The sequence below is a fragment of the Coptis chinensis genome, chromosome 6 (assembly GCF_015680905.1).
Source record: "Coptis chinensis isolate HL-2020 chromosome 6, ASM1568090v1, whole genome shotgun sequence".
Classification (NCBI taxonomy): Eukaryota; Viridiplantae; Streptophyta; class Magnoliopsida; order Ranunculales; family Ranunculaceae; genus Coptis; species Coptis chinensis.
In genome coordinates, this window is record NC_141461.1 from 2,017,367 (window position 1) to 2,039,431 (window position 22,065).

At 36.3% G+C, this 22,065-nt stretch overlaps 3 protein-coding genes across 3 annotated transcripts; all 3 read left to right on the top strand.

The window, feature by feature from the left end:
• The first annotated feature begins 11,350 nt into the window (after window positions 1-11,350).
• FAS2 (Transducin/WD40 repeat-like superfamily protein) lies at window positions 11,351-14,579 on the top strand. Its single transcript, XM_086569286.1, has 11 exons — window positions 11,351-11,578; window positions 11,658-11,796; window positions 11,866-11,938; window positions 12,028-12,131; window positions 12,219-12,436; window positions 12,590-12,692; window positions 12,927-12,996; window positions 13,494-13,582; window positions 13,667-13,805; window positions 13,922-14,023; window positions 14,192-14,579. Exons 1-11 carry the CDS (start codon window positions 11,465-11,467, stop codon window positions 14,214-14,216), a joined length of 1,176 nt encoding a protein of 391 aa, XP_086425412.1. The 5' UTR covers window positions 11,351-11,464; the 3' UTR covers window positions 14,217-14,579.
• LOC147490633 (pentatricopeptide repeat-containing protein At5g04780, mitochondrial-like) lies at window positions 14,557-16,282 on the top strand. The gene is made up of 2 exons (XM_086569285.1): window positions 14,557-16,025; window positions 16,255-16,282. Exons 1-2 carry the CDS (start codon window positions 14,657-14,659, stop codon window positions 16,266-16,268), a joined length of 1,383 nt encoding a protein of 460 aa, XP_086425411.1. The 5' UTR covers window positions 14,557-14,656; the 3' UTR covers window positions 16,269-16,282.
• Window positions 16,283-17,322: 1,040 nt separating this feature from the next.
• Window positions 17,323-21,952, top strand: LOC147490634 (putative uncharacterized protein YDL057W). The gene is made up of 6 exons (XM_086569288.1): window positions 17,323-17,883; window positions 18,336-18,418; window positions 18,793-18,914; window positions 20,014-20,178; window positions 20,906-20,999; window positions 21,519-21,952. The coding sequence occupies exons 1-6, from the start codon at window positions 17,734-17,736 to the stop codon at window positions 21,700-21,702; spliced, it is 798 nt and encodes a 265-aa protein (XP_086425414.1). The 5' UTR covers window positions 17,323-17,733; the 3' UTR covers window positions 21,703-21,952.
• Window positions 21,953-22,065: the final 113 nt, after the last annotated feature.

Genomic DNA, 22,065 nt, shown 5'->3' on the forward strand with positions numbered 1-22,065 from the left:
CATGTATTTATGGATTGTAATATCACTCTTTTCATTGTTTAACGTTGTATCCTTGTTTATGTTCATCAGTTCATGACATTGTTCACTTTCGTAGTTGAATTTCATTTCTTTAGTTTTAATGAGGAAGCTCTGTAAGACTGCAAGTCTGCAACAGTGGTGATGGTTACTTGGTTACCAGTTTTCATTGCTTTCACAGTTTCACTTTTCAATAATCCAAACAGACTCATGTTAAATTATTGTTAATTAATGGTTTAAAGCTGGGTTCAAGTGTCAAACTTCTTACTGATTGAGGTCGTAAATCCAAACTAGCTGTCATTAAGGCTGAGTCCAATGGTTATTGACTCTGAATCCATAAAACTGTTAAAAACAGTGTTTTGAGGATAGGGATCGGAGTACAATGTTTGGGTCCACACCTCACGCCACTTGAAAATCCTTAGTACAGTGTATCCATGCATTTGAACAGGCGCCAAATAAACAGACCACTTCGGGCGTAATTTTGGGATTTTACACATTGCGACATACCAAGTGGCGTACTATATATTCTACATTTCTCTAAATTACTTTGTATATATACAGAGAAAATTAAGGATATAGAGTAATATTGGCGGCTTTGGCTCCACTTTTCAGGGGATAGGGAGCTATTGGACTCAGCCTAAATGGGATTCACACAATGGAATAGTGCTAAGCCGTTGAATGGAATAGTGCTAAGCCGTTAACAGAGCCAAACTCTTACGTTTTGGGAGGGGGGTGTTAGAATAGTTGTATGTAAACAACAACTAGAGTAGAACATAAGGAGCAGATGAGACAATGGAGGTGAATGCGAGGGAGCCACCAAGGCGCATATTATTAGATGGGAAAGTAAAGAAAGATTTCGGCCCTTTAGTGGTGCAGAAAGGCAGTAGTGGTGTCTTCCTCACAGGATTCAATGGTGTACAGCAGTTTGATTTTGCACTAGAACAAACTACTCTCTAGAACAACAATATAACTCTCTCTGGAGGCTACAGGAAGAAGATAAGAAGAATAGGGCATGTGCGAGTTTCTATTTCTCTGAGATGAGTTTTTATTGAAGTCCATTCCCTCTATGGACTCACAGTGCTATTTAAAGAGCTAGGTTAGGTCGGTCTCCTAAATAGATAAGGAAGAGAGACCAACTCCTAATAGAACACCGAAACTTGTTGCTCAAGAAAAAAGCAAAACAAGTTTAGATAATTGGTCAAACCACTACCCACAACAGTAAGCCCAAGCCCAAGCCCAAACCCGACCCGATATGGTGGATAACCAATGTGGAACTATCTACTATATACTAAAGTGGAGAGAACACCCTTTGTTCATCTCCTCCACTTTGCACACATACACTAGTATTTAAAAATACACAAGAGATTCCAACAGGGGGGGAGGGGGGAAAATGTAGTTTGGTCATATTCTGTCAGTGTTTCTGTTAGGCTTTCTCCCTCTTTCCTCTCATTCTCCTCACAATTTATGTCTCACACTATCTCCCTTTTCTTTCTTCTTAGTCTCTATGCTCACACCTCATTGCTATGGGCAGTTGATATACTTTTTTTTTTTTTTGGTATGTCGAAAGCCTTCAAAGCAACAATATGACTGACGTGTCCGGAAGAACAAATGTTCTTTTTTGTTGGTACATATTGCAGTTACATCTCTGAAAAGTTAAACATTTATACAATATGGTGGTGTAGAAAACCATAAGGAAAGTTCCCTCATATCTAAATTGGATAGATTTGCATGCAGATTAGAACGAACAACTTCTGGATTACCCCACCAAGTTGAATCACTTGCTTGTTGTGATGCAAGTTTAGCCATAACGTCTACAACAAAATTACACTCCCTATACATCCATTTCAAGATATAAGTTGGGTTCAAATTGAACAACTCTTTGATATCACCAATGACAGGATGGAGTTCCCATAGAACTTCGGAGCATTGAGAAGTAATGCATTGGTATATATACTTGGAATCAGTCTCAAAGATCACATTTGTAAGTCCCAGTCTTTGCGACAGTTGCATACTAGTGCGAAGTGCAAGAATTTCAGCTTACAAAGTTGATCCTTTGCGCATAGGAAAAGCAAATCCTAGCAAGAAGTTACCATTGCCATCACGCAAAACTCCTCCAAACCGGCAGAATCTGGATTACCCAGAGACAAACCATCCACATTGAACTTTAAGTAGTCAAAATGTGGGGACATCCAATAAAGAGGAATTGTTCTTTTATCAGCCCGAATGGAGTTGGAAGCTACATTAAGATGGAGTAGATGTAGTTCCTAAGCAAACTTTTGACTCAGTCGAATGACAGTAAGAGGATTAGGTGTCACACCCCAAATTTCCATAATATTTAAAAAGGGAATTATCCAAGATATAATTATCTCAATCGTCACCCTATTCAATCATCTGAAAACCCAAGATAAAATGAAACCCTAATAACATATTATCAACCACGATATTAAAATCTGAGATTAAATTTAAAACCAAAATGAACAATCCTTCAATCACATTATTAAACTACAAATAAACTAACCAACTCTATTACATCTGTCTCAAAAACAAAACCGTACACTTCAGAAAAACTTAAACCAGAAGACTCCAAGAGCAAATCCAAATCACGTGTCCTCAGGATCTATGTTTCAAAGAACACACCCACGTTGCAAAACAAAACAAACATGGGTCAGCAAATTGAATTTGCTGGTATGAGTAAGACTAAAATAAAAACAACATGTTCAATATTTCAAATAAAGGAATATACTATTACAATCATTTCAACTTGGAAGACAGGTTAGTTCCGTTTTCTCAAAACAACATATAGTTTCTTCCCAATATACAATTCCAAAAATCTCATATAACAGTACTCATTATTCCCACTTTCCAAAATAACTCACAACATAAATACCACTTACATTCCACTTATTAAATACACATATGATAACCTAATTAAATATGAGTTTGATACCCCTACCTTACCTTTAAGCCAACATGTCGTCTTAGGGTAGGATATGTATGTCCATGCATAAAAGATTAATAGATCTTATCCTCTTGCAAAACAAAGTTAGACAGTACATCACAATAAAATAATTTATCTCAGCTAGTCAAATTTTCATTCATAATCAAACCTCATTTAAGACATTTAAGTCTAATTGATACAACCTGGCTCATCCCGCATATTCGGGGAATACCACTTATCATAATACCTATATCAGGGGTAGTCATTCATATGACATCATTACGTCATAAAGTTTATGTGTGCATAACCATAGATCTCAGACTATTACAAGTCATTAATATTTTCATAATAACATATATATCAAGTTATAGATAGTTATTTCGCAATCACATAAAAGATCACAAACATTCACTAATATTATTCACAATCACACTTCACATCTATAACATCACACAAATTCACATATTTTTTATTCATTCAATTCCACAACGTATCTTGTTTATTAATCACTTATTTACTGACCTCACCTTTAGTTCCTACTCTACAATTTACACTTCACACATTTATCAAATCATGCATACCCGTGTGCCTCTCTCACACCGAGTACCACTACAAGACATATGTCCCAAGCGGGGATATAGCCTCCAAGAACATATTTATATCTTGCAAACTCGTAACTTGTGACTCACAACCATCTTTGGGTTTCCATTCGCATAATCACAGCCTCTTATGGGCATTCAATATCTCATGTTATTCATGGTACATTCAATGAATACCTTGGGTAATTCCCGCCACATTCAAGGAATACCCATCATATACTAACATGTCATTCATGACACATTCAATGAATATATTGGGTCATTCCCACCACATTCAAGGAATACACATCCTAACACTAACAAGTCATTCATGGTACATTCAATGAATACCTTCCTATCACATAACATCTCAAGTCATAATATATCATTACCAAATCCTGAGGCATGGAGAGTTATAAAGGTGTGGTCGACTCGTTGAAAATATTATTCTCAGCTCATTTATTATTGTACTAGCATTAATCATGCATAACAATTGATTACACATGCAGAAAGTTATTTTCACGCATCAATGCAAATCAATCACGTATTTAAATATCATTAAACACAACACGAATGGTCATCAATCAAATACAATTCAAATAGCTACAATCACGTATACAATTAAATACTAACATTATATACATATAGTTATCACAAAAACTAATATATAATATATAATATAGTGGTTACTTTTTGTACATAAGGCTGCCCTCATTATCCAATCTTTCAAGATTAGAATCAAGCCTTACGTAGCTTTTAACCAATAAATATCAACATCTTTGTATGTACCTTTAAGGAAAACAATAATTTATATTATATATAATCACATACAATAAGTTCCAAATACTCTTACAATCATACACGTAAAGTTTATATCCAGAGATACATTATGAACTTTTAAATCCAAAAACTCACAAATGAATATTTCTCTACTTTTGATTCTAAAAAAAAAATGATCTTATGAACCATGTCGGGTTCCAAATTAAAACCACAGTCTAAAAGTAGGCTACAAAGACTATATAAAACACCCAAGAAGAGTTTAAGATAATCTTAGTTCATTACTAGACATTTTTCCCAAAACAGGTTCATGCACATAAATGATAACACAATAGGTTTTCTAGCTAATTTGTAAAAACAATAATTTTTTCTACAGTCATTCAAATGATACACTACTTGATTATTTGAAAACTATAATATATATACTTACTTCTTCATGTAGAACTCGAAGTCCCAACCTCAGCCCCATCTAGAAGAAAACTTAGGTCAAAAACGGTAAAAATTCTAATTTTCAGCAAACTAGATTTCTAACGGACTATCTTCGAATAACTCAACTCTTTCCACAGGTGTCCAAACGAGACAAGGATTTTTCCGTTGAAATGAAGACTATCAAAAATTACTCGTTTATGTTTTACAAAAATTCTAACTCTCACTATAACTATATTAAAACTGGACTTGAACACAGTGCGCAAAAATTGATTTATGACGCATTATTTTATATCAACCAAACGTCTAGACATTATATCTACCTCCACAGAACTTGAAATGTGACGAGGCCAATTGAGTTAGAAAGAAGACTCAGAAAACTTACCTTTTCATGTTTTACAAAAATTTTAACTCTCCCCCTAGCTTTATGCAATTTGTGATCAAACCCAATGCTGAAAACTGTTTTGGACGAATAGAATTTTTGACGCATAGAATTGTCAAAGTCATATCTTTTTTGTCACTTATCCAAATTAAGTGAGGATCACTGATTCGGATAAAGGACTCTCTAATGTTTCATTAGGTTTTGGTTTCACACAAATCTACAAAGTATAGTGTCCTATACACTTCCTACAATGCAACATGTTCAGAATATGTGTACAAACAATCATCATATATTGAAGTAAGGTTTCATAATCTTAAATATGATTATGAACTCGGGTCAAAGTATGAGGTTGTACCTTTGTAAGTCTAGATTTTAATGGTTTTGGAATCAACACAAAAGAGTAAACTTTTGATTTTATATGATTTTATTACTGCAGACTGCTCAGTTTTAGTCCCAGTTTCTGTATCGGACTTCAACTTCAATTTCAATATGCAAAACAACTTGATATGAAATTTTATAAAACACAAAAGTTGTAGATATGCGTGTCTACAATAAACAACGTTGGATTCATATCAAAAAGATCAAAAACGAATTTTCTTTGCTTAAATTACCAAGAACAGTTATGAAATTCTGAAAATCAAAACCTATAATTAACATGAATCCAATGACTTCACATCATTCAAAATAGTTGCCGGCCTATATAATACTACCAATCAACCAATAAACACATGGTTTACTCACTAATGTATACAAATACTCCTCAACATGACAACACCTATATATCAAAGCTAAACTTTTGGTGCCAGTAACTCAATATATCAAAAGTCTCTGATTAAACAAATAATTTCTATCTCAAAGTTCCATTATAGAGAATTAAATACACAACTAATCTAAACCATAGTAATAAATCAATTATATAAAAATAATGTTTAGACTACTCACCGGAATTAATCGAAAATGAAAACGTTATTGAAAGCGAAATAATCGGCGAACTCGAAAACCAACGGTAAGGTGTTGTCTTCCTCCGTCCCTTTCTCTTTCAAGCACTCTCAAGCAATAGCTCTCTCTCTCTCTCTCTCTCTCTGTTTTTATTTTGTATTTCAAAAACCATAAATAAAAACTAACAAAGAGGGAGAGTTCAGTTGTAACCAAACCCCTCTAACTCTCTCTCACGTTTTTATCTTTATTTTCTTATTATTATTACTTAAATTCATATATTTAATTTAAAAGGGGAATAAAAAAATAGGGGTGTTATATTAGGCCTGCCATGTACTGCTTGAAACTGGAATTTATTACGTTCAAGCCACAAATGCCACATCGTGGTGGCAAAAATATCAATAGGTAGGTGGAATCAATGTCTTGAGCAAGGATTTTGAGAATATCTGCCATCCAAGAATGGAAATTGACTTGCGATGCTTGGTTAACAGATGCTTGGTTAACAGTATGACGAAAATTAAGACCAAACCATATCGCACGAGCAAAAGAACAATTGACAAAAAGGAGAATAGTTGATTCATCTTTATCAGTGCAAACATAACAATATGGGTCAACATTGAATGATTTTGCCGCTAGCAAATCAGCCGTGGGAATTACACCTTGTGCTCCTTGCCATAGAAAAAATAGAATCTTGTAAGGCACCTTTAATGACCAAATCCGCTTATACAAAGTTGATGGAATGTCCTCTATCGTTTGAATAAATTCCATCACTTTAGTTTAAACACTCTTGACAGTGTAAGTTCCATGCTTATCCAGGTGCTCGGTATTGAGAATCCTGATGAGGATAGCAACTCAAAGGAATAGATAAAATACGATCAACATAAGAAGGGGGACAAAATGTTAGAATAAAATCATGCCTACGATCCATTGCCAATGTACTGGGTCTATAAAATCAGAGACTTTATTGAGGATGCATCCATCTGGTTGTGGTATTAAAGGAAGAGGTGCAGGGGTATATGGAAAGCAAGAGTCAAGCCATGCCCTTACAAAAATGCCATTGCCAATATGCCAATGTAGACCAAAAACTAGGAGATGCTTCAATTTGCATAGTGACTTCCAGACTAGATATGCACTTTTGGGACATTTGGATCTCATGAAGTTGTCATTTGGGAAAAACTTATCCTTCATATACTTGGCCCATAAAGAAATAGGGTTTAATAAACGAAACATTATGGACCAAGCACAAATTTTATTAAATGTTATTAAACGAAACATTTTGGGGATATACAAATACCACTAGTATGGGGATATGTAGTATGGTGTCACTTTTAGTTTGGAAGTCATATTTAGCATGTCAAACCATTCCAATGAGAGTTTTTTTTAGCAGGTTGCCATTTATTAAAAATGAGATTCAAATCCTTAAATAAATATTTAAGTTAAAATAGAAAATACTCTTATCAATTCTAATAAAACCCTTGACAAGCAGAAGAGAGTCCCAACTAATACATATATATATATTTTTATCTCTAGGATTTTATCCCAAAACTAAATTAGATTACTTGAGTTTGGGTTTTTTGTTCTATAATTGAGAAAACATCATGTATTTTGATTGGCTATGAGTTTTTCGTTTAAAAAAAATCAAAATCAAAATCAAATGCATCACACCATAATCCCTATTTAAATCCTAAATTTTGAACGAAAAACTCAATTAAATAGCTAACATAATAGGCGATACAATTTCTTCCATATTTACACAACTCAAAACATATACGGTAGAAATTATGCGTCTACTTAATTAAAGGCAACTACTTGATGAGGCCTCAAATTTAGATCCCATAATAATAACCACATTGGAAACATGTTTTAGTGGTGTTCGGGGGTGATATAGTCGTGGGCATTGGAGGAGCAGCTATAATGGGCTGTTAAAAGGTGTCACATAGGCCCTTTAGCAGCCCTAGCCAATTTTGACAGCCCAAATTTGAAAAACCAGTCCAATGGAGACTTTTAGCAGTTGTTAAGTTCGGGATACGGACGGCAGAGTTTTTGCCGTCTATACGTTAAATTGCAACGGATAGCATAAACTATCTTTGTTGTCTAGTCCAGACATCCTAACGGCTAGAAACGACTAGTTTTTCTGAAATTGCAAATTTATAGTAACTACTTCACACAACGCTCTCACCATTTGCTCCCAATTTTTATACAATTTCTATCTACTCCAACTACAACAATCACTACTCCATGTACAACAATGAATCCAAATAAACATGCAGCCACATCAAAAGGAAATAAATCTACAAGGTCCGCCAATTTTTCAATTCAAGAAGACGAGGATCTTTGTAAAACGTGAATATATGTTAATGAAGATCCAATTGTTTGTGCGGGGCAATGAGTCATACACTATTGGGAGAGAATATTAGAGAAATTTCGAGAGAAAGTTGGCGAAAACAACAAGAGAAGCAAGGATTCGGTGTCCACTCGATTTGGATACATCCAAAAAGCTTGCAACCGGTGGGCGGAAATTATCTCATATTCGGAGAGGACCGCAAGAAGTGGCACAACGATCCAAAATCGGTTGGCCGAGGCAAAAACAATATATATGTTGGCTCATAACACACACTTTCAATTTGAGCATTGTTGGGGCCTCCTCAAGGATAGCCCAAAATGGAATGAAAAATTGGAGAGCTGGTCCACAACTAAATCGAGGAAACGAACCAACGTCATTCTCGATGTAGATGATGAAGTCGTGCCTTTAACACCTACAACGCCGTCGACAACTCTTGGTGGCATTCCAATTGATTCATTTCCTACACAAGTTGGGGATGGAAGTGAAGGTGGAGGTGGAAGAGGAGGTGGAGGTGGAGGTGGAAGTGGAACCAAGAAAAAATTACCATTGGGAACAAGGGGTGAGAAAAAAAGGATGAAGAAAAGAGGAGAGAATTACAAGATGATGGAAAAGTATTTTGCACAAATGATGAATGCCGCCGCCGATAAGGTGAAGATGATGGAGCTCAAGAAGTGGAAAGAAGACAACAAAATATTAGCACAAGATACTTTTACTCTTGAGTTGGAAGTTGCCGAATACTTCAAGACGATGAAAATGGAGATAATTCGCCAAAGGAGAGAGAGTGGATTGGAACTCCAAGTGGTGTTTTTAGTGGTGGTGGTGCTTCTAGTGGGGGTGGTGCTTCTAGTGGGGGTGGTGTTTCTACTACTTAAATTAATTTCAATGTTGTTTTAGTTATTTCATTTCCATTGTTGTTGTTAGTTCATTTCCAATATTGTAATTTCAATCTAATTTGAATTATCTTGAAACAACATAAAGTCAAACATAGATAATACTTAAACTATAGAACAAACATAGATAATACTCAAACTACAAATATAGAAATGCTCATACTACATTCCTTGATCCACACGAAATTGCCAAAGGTGATTGATGAGGTCAACTCTTAGTTGAACATTAGTTTATCTGCTTTGAATGTGACGAAGTGTGTTGAGTCTTCTTGCAATTTCCTCATTTCGATTCCCGACAACATACAATGCGACTGATGGCTCCCAATCCATGTCAATTTGCCAATTTTTGATATCAATCTCTCGTTCATCCTCGACAATCATATTATGTAAAATTATACACGTCTTCATTATCCAATTAATGTCATCCCTACTCCACATTCGCGCCAGCCTCTTGATTATCCCCCATCTAGCTTGTAAGACACCAAATGCACACTCCATATCTTTGTGACACACTTCTTAGTAAAGAATTCCTCTATTTGAGTTGTTGGGTGAGGGATTGCTTGTACAAGTGTAGCCCATTTAGGATAAATCTCATCGGCTAGATAGTAACCCATTTTGTATTAACGACCATTCACGGTGTAATTGCAATGAGGAGCATCACCACGCATAAGATTGTCAAAAAGGTGAGAACGTTGAAGCACGTTGATGTCGTTATTTGAACCCACCATACCAAAAAAAGCGTGCCAAATCCACAAGTCTTGATCGGCAACGACTTCCAAAATGATTGTAGGTTTCTTCTTACGTCCTACATGCGTACATTGTCATGTCGTAGGACACATTTTCCATTTCCAATGCATACAATCCAAACTTCCAAGCATACCCGGGAAGCCATGATTTTCACCTTGTGCAAGTAGACGTTGAATGTCTTCTTCGTTTGGAGTCCTTAAATATTATTCCTCGAAGACCGCTAACATGGCATCACAAAAATGCCTCAAGCTTTCGAAAAGGGTGCTCTTTGCGATTTGAACGTATTCATCCCACGCATTCGCACTACACCCATATGCAAGCAAACGAATGCAAACAACCACCTTTTGCATACCCATCAAACATGGCTTTCCAATGCCATCAACCTTGTATGTGAAGTATTTGTCATGGTTGGAGGCGATTTTCAAGATTCGGAGGAAGAGATGGCGGTGCATCCTAAACCTCCTACAGAAGATATCAAGGGGATACTTCGGGTATTGCACGAAATAATCACTCATAATCCTATTGTGAGCGTCGATTCGATCACGATAAATGTACTTTCTATCGGGGACCGAGCCTCGATGATCATGAGTAGCTTCATACATGTCTTGCAACAATGAGAAAATAGGTGTGAACATGTTCTCATCGTCATTCATCATGTTCTCATCTTCGGATGAGGAGCTTGATTCAACATAGCGAGAAGAAGAAACCATTTTGAATGTGAGAATAAAAGTTGCAAAGTTGAGAATGAATGTGAGAAAAAAGGTTGCAAAATTGAGAATAGCAATGCAAAAAGTGTGAGTAAAGACAAAGTTGAGAATTTTGTGGTCTAGAAAGTTTACACAAGAAATGAGATTGACGGTTGAGGAGTTGAGGGTTGATGCTTTGATGAAAAGTAAATGTATGTGAGTGAAAAATTAGTTAAATTTGGCTAAGTCCAAATCTTGTTGAGTGTCTAGAAGGTATCGGACGGCACAGTGTCTGTCGTCCGTCCATTTAATTAAAACTGGAGACAGACGACATAGTTTATATCGTCTGTACATAAATAACCAACAGACGACAAAAACAATGATGTCCATCTCCCGAAACTTATTATGGAAGCTGTTAGCGAAGGTCTTAATTTTGGCTGGGTTTTTGACTCTTTATAAATTTAAGACCCTTTTAACAGTCCCATTGGAATAACATTTTTGTAGTTGGGTACTATATTTGCCTTTAGCCGCCCATATAGCCCCTATTGGACTTGCTCTCAGTACCAAGAAACACACGAGGATATATTTGGCATTTCAAACACTGACTGTGAGGCTCTATATAAACAACTGGTCATCTTCTATACGACACCCGCAAAGCCATTTCCCGCCTTTTCCTACATTTGGCGCCCAACTTCTCTCTCCTCCATAACCCAATTCTCATTCTCTTCTTTTCTTCTCCAAAAACATGAAAGGAGGCACAGTTCAAATCAATTGGCACAACACTAAACCCGTTCTAACCCTAGATTTCCACCCCAAATCTGGTCTCCTAGCTACTGGTGGTGCTGATTACGATATAAAGGTATCATCTTTACGAAAATTTTCTGTTTCTTAAATTAATTGAAATTAGTTTTACGATATTTTTAAATTTAATGTTTCAGATGTGGTTAATAAATCCATGTCAAGTGCAAAAGAAAGCACCAACAGCTACATACCAAACTAGTCTTTCTTACCATGGTTCCGCTGTTAACGTCCTCCGTTTCGCTCCTTCTGGTGAACTACTTGCCTCTGGTGCAGATGGTACGTCTTCATTTACTTCTTTAGACACTTGAGCATATCTATATTTGCTAATGAGAATTGTTAATGTAGGAGGTGAACTACTCTTGTGGAAGCTACATTCCACTGATACTGGCCATTCTTGGAAAGTACTCAAGACGTTATCGTGAGACTTTCTTTCAGACTCCTCGGTATGATTATGTTTTTGTTACAAGTGTTTTGTATATAATTGGTGGTGGACATCTGTGGGTTCAGGTTTCACCGAAAGGATATTCTGGACATGCAGTGGTCTACGGATGGTGCGTATCTTGTTTCTGGATCGGTTGATAACTCTTGCATTATATGGGATGCAATTAAAGGTAACATGAGTACTAGATGCTTCATATGTTTGTGTCGACTATTGTGTCATTTCAATGTAATTAATGCTATGTGTTTATACAACTCAGGTTCTGTCCATCAGATTCTAGACGGTCATTTACATTATGTCCAAGGTGTTGCATGGGATCCATTGGATCAGTATGTTGCTTCCCTTAGTTCAGATAGAAGTTGCCGAATATACATGAATAAACCTCAGAAGACTAAATCAAAAGGTCCCAAGGTGATGAATTATGTTCCTACTAATGTCATAACGAAGGCTGAGCAGAAACAGTCTGATGATTCCAAGGTTAGGAAAATGCTCTGTACTTTGATGTTTTATATAACACATGGTTGAATCAATTTGTACAATTTCCATTTATTAGTTGATTTGTTGAATTTATGAGGGGATATATTACATGATACACTGCTTACCTTTTGTAAATCAATTTCTATTATTTAGGTACTGCCATCTAAAATCCATCTCTTTCATGATGAGACATTGCCGTCCTTCTTTAGGAGATTGGCCTGGTCACCAGATGGCTCTTTTCTAGTGGCACCTGCAGGTATGGACATTAATGAACATTCCTTTCCAAATATATCATGTTTTATGCACGAGAGTTTAAGAATCCTTTATGGCACTAATAGATGTAAATCCCAAATTTTCTGATTCCTACCAGACTGCTTGCCGCATTTCATGAAAGTTGAAATTAGTTGCTATTGTATTTGTCCTTATATATGTTTTTTTTTGTAGGCCCTTATATATGTTTTCCTTTGTTCCTCCGTTTTCCCTGTTTCAGGTTCCTACAAATTGTCTGCATCTGACTCTTTAAACACAGCATATATATTTTTAAGAAAAGATCTTTCAAGGCAAGCAGTCTACCTGTTATCATTTGTTATATATGGGATTCCTGAATTATTGATTTATCGCCGGACAAATTTCTGCATAAGCGTAAACTTCACTGCTATTAATTTTCATGAAGTAGTAGAGGAGAAGATCGTCTCTGTCTAAGTGAGATGAAATGTGATATAACGTTTAGTATTTTTTGAAAGTGTGTATACACAATCTCCCCAGTTGACTATGTTGATGACGTGAACAGTGAAGACCCAACCCACTCTGCCACGAGTCCACGACACAGTCCACACTACACACCTCTAATAGGAAGGTGGTTAGGTGTGGACAGTAGTGGTAGAGTGGGTTGGGTTGCAATGAAGGTAATATTGATTCTTTTTATAGATTGACTAGATTTAGCCATTGACTGAAGTTCATTTTTAGTCCATTTTTACATACAGCTTTAAATTGAAAATATATTCATAAATAGAGTACATTTTTTTTAAAAAAGTATTGACAGCCTCCCTATTTGCAGACCTGCTTTACAACTCCCTACTGCTAACAAACCTATAGTCGCTGTACGCTTCTGTCCCGTTGTATTTAATCTTCGAGGATCCAACTCAGGTGAATACTATCTGCAATATCCTCTTGACTACATGGGCTTTGTAGTTGCATGAAAGAGACTAAACTTCCTTTGGTTTCTTGCAGGCAAATTCTTCAACCTCCCACATCGGTTTATCTTTGCAGTGGCCACTTTAAACTCTCTATACATCTATGACACTGAGAGTGTTCCTCCTATAGCAATATTTGCTGGTCTTCATTATGCTGCAATAACTGATATCGCATGGTATATATTAAATCTGTTCTCCACCATGTGCACTTAGCTTGGTGCCCGAGTTTAAACTTCTTTGATTGTGAACCAGTTTACATTGAATTTGACCATCTATATATTTTTCCTGCAAGGTCATCTAATGCCAAATATGTAGCATTGTCCTCTCAAGATGGTTATTGTACCCTTGTAGAATTTGAAAGCGGTGAACTTCGGATCACCTATATCCAAACCAGGTTTCCTTATTTGCCTCATTCATTTTTAAATTGTGTGATCAATTATATTGTCTATACTGGGTTTAGGATTAGATAGTATGTATTGTCTTGCATCACTTGCTTTATCTGTATTACTGTTCTCTACATTTTCAATTTACTTAAATATAAATTTCCTTCATCCTGTTCCAGAAAACAAGGAATGCCAGGAGGATGAAGATAAGAATGTCATCTCCCAGGAACTAGAGGACATGGAGATTACGCCTGAAGTAGGGAATGATGTTGAAACAAAGCCAAGTGAAGGGAATGATGAGATACAAACATCGCCGCCGAACACTATTCGTACATCTGATGCAAATAAGCCCGCCACAAACTCAACTGTTACCCCTATCTCGAATAAGCCTGTGAAGAGGCGCATTACTCCCATGGCGATGGACAAGACATAATTTGTAGACTCATTACGGCTGAATATATAAGCATAAAGTCGCTGTATAGTTTTGATCAGAGGATTCTGGTATTTTAGTCTATTCATGTGCTGAAACTTGTTGACTTTTCAAGGTACTTAAATTTCGTCTCAAATCGATATATTGTTGTCTATATGCCGACATTTTCTGATATATATAGATTTTTGAAAACTTCATTTCTTCCCACCTTTTAATGTCTCAAAAAACTGTTGTTACATTTTCTTCCATTCTAAGAACCTGCATTTCTCCTTCTTCAATCCACAAAGCAAAACAAGCCCACCTCCAAATCCTAATCAACAATTTACTCCCCAATGTCACTCTTGAAACTGATCTTTTATTAGCTTACTCAAAATGCACTCATCTGGAAGATGCAAAACGCGTTTTCGATCGAATGAATAAAAGAAATATGCATTCTTGGAACATTATGATTTATTCACACGTGCAAACTTGTCTTGTTTTTGAAGCTTTAACCATTTTTAACGAGTTTTTGAAACTGGGTTTTAAACCTGATTACTTCACTTTTCCATCTGTGTTTAAGGCGTGTGCTGGAGTTAGAGAGTTTTCATGTTTAGGTATTAGTCTACATGGATTGGTTTTTAAGCTTGGATATGATGAACATGTTATTGTTGGTTGTTCCGTTTTGGATTTCTATGCAAAGTGTGGGAAGTTAAGTGATGCTTATAGGTTGTTTGTGGAAATGTCGGTGAGAGATACGGTTGTTTGGAACTCGATGATTTCTGGGTTTACTAGAGGTGGGTTTTCGGTAGAAGCTTTGGGTTGTTTTAGAGAAATGCAGGAGGAAGGAGTTAAGATGGATTCGAGGACAATGCCAAGCATTTTATGTGTTTGTGGGAGGGAAGGTGACTTGATGAGAGGGAAAGAAGTACATGGGTTGGTAGTTAAGAGTAGAGAGTTTAGTGGAGATGTCGCAATTGGGAATTCTTTGATCGATATGTATGCAAAATGTGGGTGCTTGGATGTTTCGCAAAAGGTTTTCGAGAACATGCCTTATTGTAGTCTGGTTACTTGGACCACATTGATATCTTGTTACGGGGTTCATGGGAAAGGTGAAGAGTCTTTGGTTCTTTTTGAGAAAATGCGAGATTCTGGATTTAGACCTAACAGTGTGACTTTCACTGCAGTGTTAGCTAGTTGTAGTCACTCGGGTCTTATTGATCAAGGAAGGAAGATTTTTGACTTAATGAGCTCAGACTATAGCATGGACCCTGCTGTAGAGCATTATGCTTGTATGGTGGACCTTTTAGGCCGTTCTGGGAATCTAGAGGAAGCATTGGAGTTGATAAAGAAGATGCCACAAGAGGCACCACCAAGTGTTTGGGGTGCTTTACTTGCAGCATGTAGGATATACAAGAATGTTGTGATAGGGGAATTCGCAGCATATCAACTTTTTGATCTGGAACCAGGAAATTCTAGTAACTATGTTACATTGTGCAGCATATATGAGTCTGTTGGTAGAGGCGATGACATTCGAAGAACTAGATCAAGAATGAGAGAACTGGGTTTGGTGAAAAACCCAGGATGTAGCTGGATTTCCATCAAAGGTAAAGTACGTATCTTCTACCAAGGGGATATAACTCACACATGGTCAAATATGGTGTACGAGATACTAAATGGGTTGGTAAGAACTATGATGCCTGATGGTTATGGTTATGGATAGCTGAGTTGGTATGTTAATAAGGCACAAGTTCAATTGCATGTAAAGGTAGTGCAAGTAAATTTGGATATGTTGATTAAAGCTGCAATTTTGTAATTTATTGATGCCTACTGCAGTTGCTTTGAGTTAAAGATCGATCTCCTATATTGGCTCTATGTGTATGAAGTCAAATACTGGAGGCAGTCAGGCAGAGCAGTTGTTGATGTAGTCATGACTCATGTTCATTTGTATTTCTTTATGCATCTATTATACAGGAAATTTTATCTATTCAGCGAGGAAAGTAACTTGGTTTGATGGCTTTTGGCAACAATTAAGTGGACAAACAAGATGGTTTCAGATCAGAAAATGCTCTTATGCTTGGCATACATGGTAAGTGGTTAGCAGAAATTGACATGAGATTGTAGGCTTCTATCTTCAACATTCATCCTATCCTATATTCACCTCTTCCTCTTGAACATTTTCTTTAGATTATATTATTATAGAAGTTATCACTTTTTCAATTTGTATTAGCTTAGTGCAATAGTAGCCTGTAATTTAGTTCGCTTGTTTTAGGTGGAAAGAGTGGTTAACCAATCAATTGGTTGAACAGTTCTTAATTCTTTGCTCACTTCAATCAGGAAACTATGATTGCTTATTCCAAACATTTACAGCATTATTGATTACATATTTTCACTCGGAAGAAAAACAAATTGTATGATATGTGTATATATGTCAATGTGACTTGAAAACCTTAAGCACACTTGGAGATAAACCTTGATCAGTGCTTGTTCTCAGTAAGATGATGACCAGCGCCAGTGGAAGATGCTACGGTGTCCTTACCCTTGGCTTGCAAACCTTCCTCAATATCTGCCGGCTTTGCATGTGTACCTTCACGAGCCATTTCATTCTTCTTCGATTCTTCTTGAAAATCGATATCTTCCTCTGCAGTCAATGCCACAGCTCGAGTACCATGTTGGCCAGGTACAACGGCCTCCTGGACCTTTAAATGCTCGTCAACTTTCATCCCATGTTTGTGGTACTTTTTCTTCATGTGAGTGATGAAACAACATAAAGCAAACGACAGGAATGCTAGGCAGAAGAGAACACCCAATGAAATGATGACCACCACTACAACAGTGGTATGACCTCCCGATGATGATGGAGGTGGTGGAGATGGATATTGCAAGTCATTATTATGAAGAGTAGTCATAAGTTGAAATTAAAAATACTGAAGGTGAAGAACACTGTATGTGGTTTAGTTGAAGAGATGAGAGAGTATCTATAAATGTGTATGTCTATATTCTATATATAGCAAGAATAGACGACCTGAGTTTCTTTACACAGCCGTTCAAGTTTCTCCTGACTTGATTCTCATGCTAAGATTTGAGATGTCGTCATTGTTTGCATTGAAATACACTCCTGAAAACCCAAATAGAATTGTGTAATACGTTCTGACTATTACGACATTCTTTTGCGAGAGTGACGAGTGACGAGTGACGACCCAACCTGGAATTTCCGAATATTTCAGTTAACTATCGGTAAATATTTCATCTTTGAATATTCCAACTCACCTTGTCCACATTTGAAACACGGCCTGCAACTGCAATCCAAAAAAGATGGCTGCTCTTCACTCCACTTCATCTCCTAACAAGTATGGTGAAAAGCTTATAGTGGAGAACAAGTATGGTGAAAAGCTAGTTGGAGTTTTACATGACACGGGTTCACCCGAGCTTGTAATCTTATGCCATGGATTTCGAAGTACAAAGGTCAGAAAGACATTGACTTTTTTGTACTTGGTAGATATTTTACTTTCAATCTCACTATTGTTATGATTATGCTATACTGGAAGCATCATCGGGTGAACCCATGGTTACAGTGCCATTTAGATTATATTGTTGTAAACATGGGAACAGTAGATATAGTTTACTAGTGAGTAGCAGCTGGGCTAATAAGTACTAGATGAAAACACAAAGAGGGAAAATATTCCAGGCAATAATACGTGATGAATTTGATCTGGAAATGACTTGTAAAGCTCATGTATGATGTATCATAGAACAATATGGAAGTTTGCCAACTACGTCGTGGACTCTTCAGATTAGTATTGTACTGAGTAATCAAAGTATATATTTATGCGGGCCCTTGATGCATGCATTTAAAATTTTTATACATTTTCTCTACTTGATTTTGATTGTTGATTTGTACTTTTTTTGGTCTGCAGGAAGACAATACTATGAAAAACCTCGCTGCTGCCATCACGAAAGCAGGAGTAAGTGCTTTCCGCTTTGACTTTGCCGGAAATGGGTAAGTTGTATGGAGAACTAGACTTCTTCATACTTCTCAAACTCAGAAGAATATAAGATAGCTAAATCTCTACGAATTTCCCTGCATATTAGGATAATGTGTTTCTTACTCTCTTTTTTTTACTTGAGGAGTATAATATTCTGTCTACCACTATTTTTTATCCAATATTTTTGGTATGCCTCATGGAATAAGCCTCGCACACCTTTAAAAACTGTGATACGATGCTGCCAAGCTAGTGGTGAGTTGTTTTCTACAGAGTCATATTTGTATTTCCAATCTTCTACATGTAGGTTTTCATCCAAATTTGAAATATGAAAGTACAAATTATGTGAATGTGAGTCAACATGTTCTAACTAAAAAATACTTACTTCCAGGGAAAGTGAAGGTTCTTTTCAGTTTGGGAATTACATAAGAGAGGCTGATGATTTACGTTCTGTAGTCGAATATTTTTCTGGGGGAAAGCATGCAGTAATCACAATTCTTGGGCATAGTAAAGGTAATCTCAGTTTACATCTTCTTTTTCTCACTTGAAGGGTATGGTAAAACTACATGGAATTCGTTAAAATGATTTGAAATTTTAAAGCTTTATAATTGTAGACTATGTGGTGGAGAAGGGCTTTAGTAACAATCTGACCCCCAGTTCTTCCAATGTTCCTTATGTTTCAAGTAATAAAAACTGTTTGCAGTCCTCAAAGCTTCCTCTCTATATTTTACAATCTACAGTATTATATTTTTTTAAAACTCTCCTCACTCCATTACAGCTAGAGCGTGATACGTACTAACACAGACTTGTGTAGTGGAGAAACTTCCCTTTCAAATGTCAGTCCTCGATAATTCTAAACGTGTAAAAAAAACATTTTAGAGGGATTCTGTACTTGCTCATTTAACAAATGATAATGATTTGGTCATACGTCAAGACTTATTTTTTTTTTTTTTTGAAAAAATAACATTTTATTCCTTATTCCCTTAAACTCCCTTTTGCCCCTGACAAAGGTGGGAATCAAACTCAAGACCTTGGGCCTTCCTCCCAAGTCTTGACCAGTATGAACTGAATTTTCTGAAACTAAACTTGGTTAGAGATCACTGGAGGTGGAGAATGATATATATAAAATAATTAAAACTAGTTAATTTTAAAAAGTAAATAAAAGATGACCACTGAAACCCAGTTTCTTTGGAAATACTTTGATCATCAAGGAAAGAAACTTTCAAAGAGATGCAAGAGTGAACTGGATGAAATTCAATGTAATAATTGATAGTTTTGCAAGATCTAATAAGATCTATTTATTAGAATATGGATCTTCAAAAATAACTTAAACCCAAGAAATACTCTCAGGTAGAGTAGTCATAATCAATGGCTTTCCCCATCTATGACTCTATTCCACTCTTGAAATAAGAGTTTGAGATAAATAGATTACTTGACAACTATTAGTTCTTAGTTCTTACAATGTTCATTCAAGGATGGTTTATGTATTCGATGTTGTTGCAGAACTTGATGATATGCTTTTTTCAAACTGTTAATGCTCACAGCATTGCTTTTCCATCTTTAGTTAATTCTTCTCTTCAAAGTGCTGAGTAGCTGAGTAGGTTTCTTTCAGGAGGGAATGTGGTGCTCCTATATGCTTCTAGATACCATGATGCTCCTGCAATTGTCAATGTTTCTGGTCGTTACAATCTGAAGAAAGGAATTGTCGAGCGCTTTGGCGAGAATTTTATGCAAAATATAAAGAGAGATGGATTTTTTGATGTGATGAGTAAACAAGGTATTCTGTCAATCACGACAAATCTACATGTTTATTGTATCTGTTTGTGAATGTATCTCAGGTGCTGGAAATTAAATTGAGATTCTAGAACACCCCCAAAATCTCTTCTTCTTTTCCTTCTCTGATCAAATATATCTTGTCATTTGCACGTCAAGCATGATGCTCATTTTGGAGGTTTCTGATGTAATAACACTTTCTTTTAGTTATAACATATTATGCGGGCATTGAAGTGTCCACCGATTCTCTTAGAGCGGTTCAGTCCGTCAATAAGATTGAGAAACCTCCATGGTTCTGTAAAGACTTGGTTGCAGCTATATCCAAGTTGTATGGCCAATTCACTTATATCTCCATAGCCCACGAGTTCAGAGAAACAAACAAAGCTGCAGACTATTTGGCTTCTCTTAGTTGTAATGTAGAATCTCTGTCTCTAGTTGTTTTTATCCCTCTTTTAGATAGAGTTCTTCAAGATCATGCAGAGAAGGATGCTTCTGGAGTACAATATGTAAGACATGTTTCTTGATATATAATACAGGTGGGGGGTCTACCTAACCCTAGCTTATTTTTTTTTTTAAAAAAAAACATATTATGCGAGTACATTCAAACTATGGAATGTCTTGTTTATCCCCAGGTTTGATACCAAAAAGTGAACTTCAGAGTACTGAAGAGAGTTATTATCCTAGTTTATATTTGAGTTGTTGACTTAATTGACTTTTATATTGAAATGCAGGAGAAGTCCAGTGTCGTATAACTGAAGAGAGTTTGATGGAGCGCTTAGGTACAGATATGCATGCGGCATGCCTTTCGATTGAAAAATCCTGCAGGTTAGAATACAATTCCCTAGCTTTCTCATCTATTTTGCATGCTGGATTTTTCCACTTGAAAAACTATATATTATGCAAATCCCTGAAAAGGGAAAAAATTGTGAAAGAATAATGTTTCCAAAAATTGTGAAAAAAATCTTCCCGTAATGGATGTTTTAAGCTATTCCTCTATGGTCAGGTAATGTGGTTTATTAGAATTGAGTTACTCTGAACATCATGTTCTGTTTTCACAGATTTTGAACTGGAGCATGTTTCTTTCTCCCCTGCTATTCATATTTATTTGTTTATCACTATTTGTTTGTAGGAAGGCAGAAGAGATCGATGATGTGTAACAGTTTTTTTTTTGTTTTTCGGATAACATCAAAGGCTGATGATACTATCATTTTAAGCATCCATTTTCATGCTACGAGTCTTGCAATAACCTGTTACACCCAAACAAAAGTCTTGCAATTACCTAATAACGATTATTGAATGGTTATTGTTTGCCTGAAATTCATCCCTAATTATCATTGCTTATAGGGTCCTGACGGTTCATGGTTCAATGGATGAAGTCATACCAGTTGAAGATGCTTTTGAATTCGCCAAGATCATACCCAACCATAAACTGCATATTATAGAAGGATCTGATCATAATTACTCTGGACATCAGGCTGAGTTAGCTGAGGTTGTGTTGAATTTCATCAAGGCATCCATTCAGAAGTGAAATTGAAAGCTCAACCAGGTGTGTCTGGGTTTTCAGCTGTGTCAATACACATGATGCTGCATAAGCATGTTGACACCATGCAATATTGAGGACATGTACCAGTTTAATTTTTCACTTGTACCGTTATACACTAGTTTTTGAGCCTGTTTTCAACGAACGGGATCATTTTCATGAAATATTTTGTAACAAAAAAATTTTAATTATAGAATGCAGTGTATGCCTGTGCCATATGGCACTGTTTCAAAACCCAGCCCATCCGACCCAATTTAAATTTCAGCCCAGCATGCCAACAGAAGCCCAGCCCATACAACAGTTTTTGTTGGCTTTTGTTGCTTTCTGATCCACTACTTTTGTTGTTTCTTA

Excerpts from the sequence above, each read along its gene's own strand:
- LOC147490633 (XM_086569285.1), top strand. The coding sequence starts at position 14,657 with ATGTCTCAAAAAACTGTTGTTACATTTTCTTCCATTCTAAGAACCTGC.
- LOC147490634 (XM_086569288.1), top strand. The coding sequence starts at position 17,734 with ATGGCTGCTCTTCACTCCACTTCATCTCCTAACAAGTATGGTGAAAAG. Across the intron at positions 18,419-18,792 it reads TTTGACTTTGCCGGAAATGG|GGAAAGTGAAGGTTCTTTTC; the intron begins GTAAGTTGTATG and ends ACTTACTTCCAG. Across the intron at positions 18,915-20,013 it reads AATTCTTGGGCATAGTAAAG|GAGGGAATGTGGTGCTCCTA; the intron begins GTAATCTCAGTT and ends GGTTTCTTTCAG.
- FAS2 (XM_086569286.1), top strand. The coding sequence starts at position 11,465 with ATGAAAGGAGGCACAGTTCAAATCAATTGGCACAACACTAAACCCGTT. Across the intron at positions 12,132-12,218 it reads TATATGGGATGCAATTAAAG|GTTCTGTCCATCAGATTCTA; the intron begins GTAACATGAGTA and ends TATACAACTCAG. Across the intron at positions 12,437-12,589 it reads AACAGTCTGATGATTCCAAG|GTACTGCCATCTAAAATCCA; the intron begins GTTAGGAAAATG and ends TCTATTATTTAG.